The sequence below is a fragment of the Henckelia pumila genome, chromosome 4, assembly GCF_033568475.1.
Source record: "Henckelia pumila isolate YLH828 chromosome 4, ASM3356847v2, whole genome shotgun sequence".
NCBI classification, from domain to species: Eukaryota; Viridiplantae; Streptophyta; class Magnoliopsida; order Lamiales; family Gesneriaceae; genus Henckelia; species Henckelia pumila.
Window position 1 is genome coordinate 19,170,651 of NC_133123.1, and position 8,787 is coordinate 19,179,437.

At 36.0% G+C, this 8,787-nt stretch overlaps 1 protein-coding gene across 4 annotated transcripts; it reads left to right on the forward strand.

The window, feature by feature from the left end:
* The first annotated feature begins 3,211 nt into the window (after window positions 1-3,211).
* LOC140864582 (uncharacterized) lies at window positions 3,212-7,049 on the forward strand. Of its 4 annotated transcripts, none has more exons than XM_073268857.1 (3): window positions 3,250-3,418; window positions 4,380-4,450; window positions 4,529-7,049. In XM_073268857.1, exon 3 carries the CDS (start codon window positions 4,779-4,781, stop codon window positions 6,768-6,770), a length of 1,992 nt encoding a protein of 663 aa, XP_073124958.1. In that variant the 5' UTR covers window positions 3,250-3,418; window positions 4,380-4,450; window positions 4,529-4,778; the 3' UTR covers window positions 6,771-7,049. The 4 variants fall into 4 exon arrangements, with proteins under 4 accessions (XP_073124960.1, XP_073124958.1, XP_073124957.1 ...); XM_073268858.1 differs by having other exon boundaries at window positions 3,261-3,341; XM_073268859.1 differs by lacking the exon at window positions 4,380-4,450 and having other exon boundaries at window positions 3,212-3,341.
* Window positions 7,050-8,787: the final 1,738 nt, after the last annotated feature.

Genomic DNA, 8,787 nt, shown 5'->3' on the forward strand with positions numbered 1-8,787 from the left:
GTTTCTGATTTCTGTTTTCTTTCTTGGGAAGGCGACAATCTCTTTCCATGTGATTCGGTTTGCCACAGTTGTAGGAACTTTCTTGGAATTTCTTTGCCTTCCCCTGTTTCTTTTCATTGTTTGGGAGCTTCCTCTTGTGGTTGTGGCTTGCCTCTGCTAGATTGGCTTTTGCTTCATCCTCTAATTTTCTCTTGTACCATATTGATTCAGTTTTGCAGTTATCTTCCTTAATTCAAAGTCTCACAATGAGTTCTTCGAGTTTCACCTCTTTACATTTGTGCTTGAGATAATTTTTGAAATCTTTCCATGATGGAGGTATCTTTTCTATGATGGATGCAACTTGGAAAGGTTCATTGAATTCCATCCCTTTGGCAAATAAGTTATAAAGAATAATCTGAATTTCTTCAACTTTACTCATCACTGTTTTTGTGACGTAATTCATTTTAAAGTCAAGGAACTTGCCAGCAACAAACTTTTTAACGCTTGCATCCTCTGTTTTGTACTTCTTTTTCAAGGAATCCCACAGTTCTTTGGCAGTCTTGACTGAACTATAGACACTGTATAGTGTGTCATCTAGTTCATTCAATATGTAGTTCCTGCAGAGAAAATGGCTATGATTCCAAGTATCAACTGCAGTCCTTCGTTGTGTGTCGAAGTTGCCTTCAGTGACGACAGAGGGATCCTCATTGAGAAATTTTGATAGACTTAGTGTAGTCAAGTAGAACAACATCTTATGTTGCCAATGTTTGAAGTCAGCACCAAAAAATTTGGGCGATTTTTCACCGTGAGTGGGAGCGGTAGCCAACGGAGTGAACGACACAATTGACATCTTTAAAAAACAAAATAAAAATTCGTCTTGCGTTTGTTAATCAAGATATCAACTTTTCTGGATGAGAAAACGACCTGGATTGTCGAGGCAAGAATATACTCTTTTTTCGCAAGACGAATTGCCCCGCAACAGTGCTTCAGCAGTAGCGGCAAACGTCCGTAAGATACAACGACTCGTGTTCAAGATAATGCAGCACGACAAATATCTAGAACTTCAGCGGACAAAATAATGCAACAACTTTCTTTCTTAAGAGTGGGGAAAGGCAGAAACAGAAGATCATTTTTTTATTACGTGATCTTTTCTGCATACTTGAGCAATCTATTTATAATCGCTGATGTCCAAGGAACATGTTCTTTTATCGAAATACCCAACCCAAAGCGAAAAAGTTTCGAAAAGGTTACACCCATTCGGAATATACAGATGGCGCGCTCGAGCGACAGAATCGTGCGCTTTAGCGCAAAGTTTTTTACCTGGACTCTTAGATTTGGCTAAGCACGCGCTTTATCCGCTCGCACAAGCGCAGTGTGCTCTGCCTTGCCAATTCTGCTGCCCGCGTGAGGTGTGGTGCAACTGAATTCAATAAAATAATAATAAAAATTATTTTAATTAAATTTTGTCCAAAAATAATAATAGGATCAGAAGCCTCATTCCACCGCACGGCTCCGCCGACCTCGCTCGTGTGTGTGTTGGTTCATCGACTAGCGTCTTGCCCCGTTACAAAACTTTCGGTGGCCTAAGAGCTCAATTCCATAATCCAAAGTTGGACTAATTAAGAAAGTGAACACATTAAACTTTTTCCAATGTGGGACAAACAATCTTTTATTATTATCTTGTCTATTTCATTCAACTTTTTCAACATATATAAAAATTCAGAGCCTATGTTGGAAACCTTAAGTAAGAAAGGGAAGAAAGTGAAATGAGTAATTAGTATTACAATATTGTCGTTCATCAGTTTTTGTCATTAAATACAACCGAGGGTATTAAATTACTTGTGAAGGAGAAGGGTACAACCGAAAAGAAAAATTGGTGTCTTCACACCGCATCCAAAGCAATTTTTATAAGCTTCTTAACTATATATTATAAAATAGTAAAGATATTCGGTCACTAAGATGATATAGCTTGCTACTTATGTATGAGAAATATCATCGTCTCTAATATCATATGATTGCTTAATCATATCATCTCAAGAAACAAAATAAAGAGAACTGCTTTATGATTATGCCCCTAAAATATACAAATCACACTAATATATTTTTTAAAAAAGGTGTTCAAGTTGGTGCATTTTCGTAAAATCAATTGGTGTCGCACGCGCATAGTCACACTAAATTCTGGTAGTATAAAAAGTTCTTAATTGCTTGATATATTTATTATACAATAGTATAAATAATTTACGCTGTCTTTTTTTTTTTTTTTCGTTCTGGTTAATTAAATGTAATAACGTGTATATTACATCAACTAGAAATCTAATATATATAATATCATAATAATCAGCTCAAACATATGATATCTACGAGAAACTCTGTATTAAAATTTATAATATAATAATAATAATAATCAACCTATTCGACAAGGTCAATGCCAGATCGCAGCGTCAGCGGTGGCAATGTGCCGCAAATAATTAATAATAAAATAAAATAATCATAATCATTATAATAATATTATTAATTAAATTAAATAAATAAAAAATGTCACTTCAAACGGGAACGCGCTTGCGGTTTTAGGTGAGGAAAGATTAGCGTCTCATTCCTATGTCGTATCGCCGCAAATAAAAAAATGGTCCAATTTAATTATTTAAATAAATAAATTTATTATGACCTTTCAATTGAGTGAAGTGTTGTCCAACTCTCGATTGTCTAAAAAAATTTAAATTTTATTTCTTCAAAATCTTTATAATTTTTAAGCAAATCCAAGTCTTTTTTTTATTGGAACTTGAACTTGACCATTGCAAAATAAACATTATTTTTATATTAAAAATGATGTAAATTTTAAAAATATTTAACAATTTAAAATATAATTTCAAAAAAAATTACTTATCTCATACTTTTAATAATAAGAATAGAAGATATATTTAATAATAGGATTAAAATATTTAAAATAAAAATCATTTTATAAAAAAACATAAAAATATTCACAAATAAAATAATATAATAAAAATATAATTATAAATTTAAGTAACACTTTACCGATAAAAAGGGATTTCTTATGAAATTCAATTGAAATAAAATATTTACCATTTATAATTATTTTTTATTGATTGATGCGGAGTTGGAGATCGAATGAATTTTCACAAACCCCTCGCAGGGATAAAATATAAATAAAAATAAAAAATCTAAATGCTATCGTACGCCGTTTAATGTTAACGTGCGCTTTCTTGTCAGTATCCGTTAATCTCCCCGTAAGGACGCACATTGGAGGTCAATAAAATTTCCCAGCACACTTTTTTAAGTTGGCGGCGCTCACGAAGCCCTAGATTCACGCTCCACCGCTACCGCCGCCGTCTCTCTAAGTGCATGTATGTATCCACCGCTAGCTATGTTTGATGATGCGTTGAATCGCTGATCTTTCAAGTGATAATCGCCCCTGAATTAGGTGTTTTTGACTTCCACCATCATCTGCTTCCAAAATCTTTGAGATGGATTTTTTTTTATATTTTGCTTTGAATCGCTCCTTGTTTATGTAATTTCTTAGTTTTGGTGTAGACAAATTCTTTTTTGGGTGATTTTGTGCTGATTCTTTTTCGACTATGTCGGCCAGTCGTTTGAATTTGGAACAAGAAATTGGTTGATTACTAAATATTTACTTCGTTGGTCATTTCTTCTGATATATATTTGCATCACTCTAATCGGACCTTGTGCTGTGTGCTACGTGTGATAGATTTTCAGTAGGTATGCCTCTGGCTGCGTATTCTTTTTGCGGCATGTTTCTTGTCTCCCCTATTCAATCGATTTCCTGATTTAAGCTGAATGGTTTCTTTCATTTGTTTTCTTATTGACGTAGAGAATCGGAAAAAAAATGAAAAAAAAACAATGATCCTGGAATTGGAGTTATTTGTCTATTTTAATTTACAAACTCAAGCTGACTTATGTTTGTACTTTATGCACTTGCCGTTTGTTTGTTTGTTTGAGGTGTGAGGAAGAGATCTTAGAGTGATGACATGACTTTTTTTGGCATGCTTTTGTTTTTACTGATTGGCCTCATGGCCTAAAATTTCCTCCAGTCTACATATTTTTTTCTTTAAAAAAATTCCTATCTTGCATATCTCGTCAGTGAAATGTCAATGCCATAGACATTGATGCGAATCTACTTCTTGTAATCTGAAACAAGTCTAATGATAATTTATCAGATGCCAAAAGTTTTGATTTTCTCTCTTTTCTTAAATTTGTACCATCTACCGGCAAGATCGACAGTATATTTTTGACGAATGGGGCTCTCTTGTCGCCTGCTCCTTTAAATTTGTCCACCTGCTAATAGAATATATGTACTAAAAAATTATTTTCGAGCTATAGAACTTTGTTGTTCTTGATGATTTTATCTTAATCGAACTTTGCAGATCTTTTTAAAGCCGACTCTTGTTGAGAATTTGTGTGGCGGAATGACTTCCTTTTAGTTATATAAAATTAGGTAATGGAAAAGTGTTAAATTAAATGCGTGCTAGTGTTTTCTTTTGGTTGATACTGTGTCTGTGCCTTTACTACGCAGGATGGTCTACTACCAGATTATTTTGGAACACTTGAATTCTTGTGAAGGTATCATGTGTCGCTACTGCTAATAAGGGATACTTCTGACCACCTTTTACTTCCAATGGATCGACGTGACACTTCAGGATTTGTCAGTGGGGGAATGGTGTACTCTTTTAGAGACATCTAACCCCTAGTATTGTAGTTATTAATTTTAACCCCGGAAGTCAGGCTGACTGTTATAAGAGAGTTGCGTCATTAGCTACTTTTTCATGGATTCCAGATTGCACAATCTGAGGTTTGCTGCTAATCGCACACCACTTGCGTTCAAGAATCTGCTTAACTCCATTCAAATTGGAGGAGATGGAACTGAAGAAGTGTGCGAGGCAGACATAACATTACAACTTGTTTCCTCTAGTTTTGAAAGCCCCTTTGCTTCTGTTAAAGGAGTCAAAAGAAAGTGGAGTTTAGTAGATGGTCTTGCTAATCAACAAGTTGAAGCTTCTCTAGATCTCAACCTCTGCAATTCGTCAAGCTCATCAGACAGCAAGCAGAGTACGGTTACTGCATGCACCCCAATGTCTTCTGCCAAGGAAAGTGAAGAAGAATCATCGATGGATCTAGATTTGAACTTCACCCTTCATCTTGGTGGCGAGAAATCATCAGGCCCAGAGAAATCAGGAAGCTATAATTTGAAGTCCCTGGATTTGTTGCCTAATGTTGATCTGCAGTTGAGCCTTTCTAGCGTGCCAGCTATGTCCGATATTGCAGCTTCCCAGCCAAGCTCTGGTGCCCTGAGGGAAGTTGCCAAGATGGTTGCCAATACTGGAGGTTTGAACGCTGATGAAGGATCAACAGGAACTCCACCTTTTCTGTTGCCGGCGAACATGGAAGACCTTAACTATCCAAACCAGGCTCTGGTGGGAAGGAAGCAAAATTTGGTTTCTCCTGATCTTTCCTCGAGTATTATGACAGCACCGAAAAGTTCAGTCACCTGTACTTCCGGGTTTTTACAGTCACTACAACAGCGTAATAGCCATACTAAACAATGTATAGTTGAGGGATGTTTGAAGGGAGCAAGAGGTTCTTCTGGTCGTTGTATTTCTCATGGTGGTGGTCGCAGGTGTCAGCGTCCTGACTGCTGCAAGGGAGCTGAAGGCCGGACTGCATTCTGCAAGGCTCATGGTGGTGGTCGACGCTGTGAGTTTTTAGGTTGTACAAAGAGCGCGGAAGGACGTACTGATTTCTGCATTGCCCATGGCGGTGGCCGGCGTTGCATTGGTGATAACTGTACCAGAGCTGCCAGAGGAAGGTCGGGGTTGTGCATTCGGCATGGTGGTGGCAAGAGATGCCAGAAAGAGAATTGCACGAAGAGTGCAGAAGGTCTTTCTGGTCTCTGCATCTCACATGGAGGTGGGCGCCGATGTCAGCATCCTGAATGTGACAAAGGTGCTCAAGGAAGCACATTGTTTTGCAAGGGACATGGTGGTGGCAAACGCTGCACACACCCAGGGTGCGACAAGGGAGCAGAAGGTAGCACCTCTTTCTGTAAGGGCCATGGTGGAGGCAAACGTTGTAACTTCCAAGGAAGTGGTCCCTGTCCAAAAAGCGTGCATGGAGGGACCCTTTATTGTGTTGCGCATGGCGGTGGAAAGAGATGTGCTGTAACTGAGTGCACAAGGAGTGCCAGGGGACGGACCAACTTTTGTGTCCGTCATGGTGGAGGCAAGAGATGTAAAATTGTGGGGTGCGGAAAAAGTGCTCAGGGCAGCACTGATTTCTGCAAGTCCCATGGTGAAGGAAAGAGATGCTCCTGGGGTCGCCTTAACTCTGAATTTGGCAACGGAGAAGTTCCTTGTAACTCTTTCATTAAGGGGAGGACTGGACTATGTGCAGCTCACGGTGCTCTGGTTCAGGACAAAAGGGTTCATGGTGGTGCAACTGTACGAGTTGTTCAGGATTCTAAGGCCAATCGTCCTGCTAAGCTGAAACGAGTCTTCACTATTGAACACACATCTGCTGACATAACAATGATGGAGAATAGTATCTTGACTTCCAACCGTGGTTGGAATTACTTTGGTTTCCAGTCAACTCCTCCATCTGTTGCAAGCCACCGATTGTCGAGCTCAGCCGCAGAAGGAAGGGTGCATGGAGGGAATCTAGTGGCAGCATATGCGAGCAATCTCGGTTTCAACTTTATTAGTAGCAGAGACATAACTGGTCCATCAGAACCAGCCAAATCTTCTATCACACATCAAACCTAGACGCAAGATAATCTTACACCATGTTCTGTAGTTTTTAATGAGCACAATATTGGGTATGTAATATTTGTTGCATTTGCTTCGTTAGTGTCTTGGGCATAAAACCCCCCGTCGTCGTGTGAGAATAAGGGAAAGTAATGTATTATATATGTGCTATTTAGGTGTGCTTCTCTCTCTTCATGTAAATAGTTCATCTTTGTTCAGTCTCTCGCTCATGTGCTGTCAAAGATGGATTCGGTTGTGAGAATAAAATATGAGCTTGCGATGTTGGTTGGAACTTTATAGCTATGCCTAGTGCTATTTTCACATTCTTTTTTTAAAACTTCTTAGTAAGTTACTTTATATATATATTAGTGGATCATGACATATTTGATGCGGATGTTTTTTCACGTGTGTTCCGAATAAATGTTAGAGAATCGGTTAGTTTTTTTGTTTTTTGTTTTTAATTATATTTGTATTTATAAAGTTATTAATTTTTGAATTTGAAACAAGGGGAAATTGTCTTTAAATCTCAATTAGAAAACTGATGTTTGTCCGTCCCTGATTTAGAATTTCTTTTTTTCAGCTCTTTGACACAAGCCTGTCATTTGTTTGGACTCTTCAATTGAGGTGAAATTATGAAATTATCCTCAAATAATATGAAAATCCACTAATACTCATTGATCAATAAATATTTATTTAATAGCTTTTTTTTTCACTCTTTCCAATCAAAATTTTCCCCAATTTGCCTTCTACTTGAACCATTCATTAACGGCTAAATCAACGACGATCAATATATTTGTGTCAATGTTTTGTGCAATAAACTGAGGCGAAAGGAGTTTAAAGCGAAGAATCGTTAGATTTTGAAAATCTTTGCGAAGATCCAACATCGAAACAAGTTTAAGGTAGATTTTTTTTTCTGAAAAATTAAGAAATTTTTAGATGCAATTCCATCCGGATGATTGGGTTTTTTTTTTCTTTTTCCAATTGAGTGATTCTTTAAGTGTTTTGTATGTTGTGTTGTGGTTATGTTGAAGTTTCGTACATCGCATGAATTATACAAATTTGATGGACATCATTTAGGTTTTATATATATAAGTGGGTCTGTAGTTCATCTCAATCAATTGTGTATTGATTATCTAAAATTTGTAATTGTTCTCGATTATAATGATTTCATTATCAATTTTCATAGTTTAGTAATGGATTATAAATATTATGTGGATATTCCTTGTAATATTCAAATCATCTGTCTAAAAATGTGATCTTGTTATTATTTTTGTTGATGTAGAATGTGTTAAGAATAAAGCCCCGATCTTCATTTCTTAGTCTTACTATATTGAATGTTATGCTTTTTATTGATTGGGTTGAGAATGAAATCTATAAATGGTCGTAGGTGAAGAGGGATATGAAACCCAGAAAAAGTTTGAAGGTTTTTTTTTTCAAAATATGTTTTCATCTTGAAAATCGATTAAATATCATTTTTTCGCAAATATTTGAAGGTTTCTGCGTTTTGGTGTTGATTTTTGGTGTTTTTTTTTAATTCTCAATTGTGTCCCTTTGTCCCAAATTTGTAGTGTTCTAGTGTTGATTGTGGTCACTTTTTTGTTTAAATTATTTATTTGTTTCCTTTGATTAATTGTTCGAAATTGTTGAATGATTATGCAGAAGTTTGTAAATTTTGTGATAAATGCTTGACTTTGAATTCTTTATCGACAATTGCGAGTGCTTTGTTATTTAATTTGATAAAAACATACTTATTTATTTATTTGGTTGTCACAGTGGATTTTTTTACTCTAAATCCTTCAATTGTATGTTAAGGTTCATAAATTATTTTTTATTTATTCATTTTCATGTGTTTATCTCTATTTTTATGTTTTTGTTCTTGAATTTGTTATATGGTTTCTGTTTATATTGTTGGCTGCTTCACTGGAATAATTATTAATTTGTAATGATTAAGTGATTATGGTAAATCCAATTTTTCTTAAACTTTATTTTGGTTCTTGATTTTTTTTTTGAATCTGCTTGTTAATGCATATTGTGA

What these genes read in the sequence shown, in the direction of transcription:
- LOC140864582 (XM_073268859.1), top strand. Translation starts at nt 4,779, where the DNA reads ATGGATTCCAGATTGCACAATCTGAGGTTTGCTGCTAATCGCACACCA.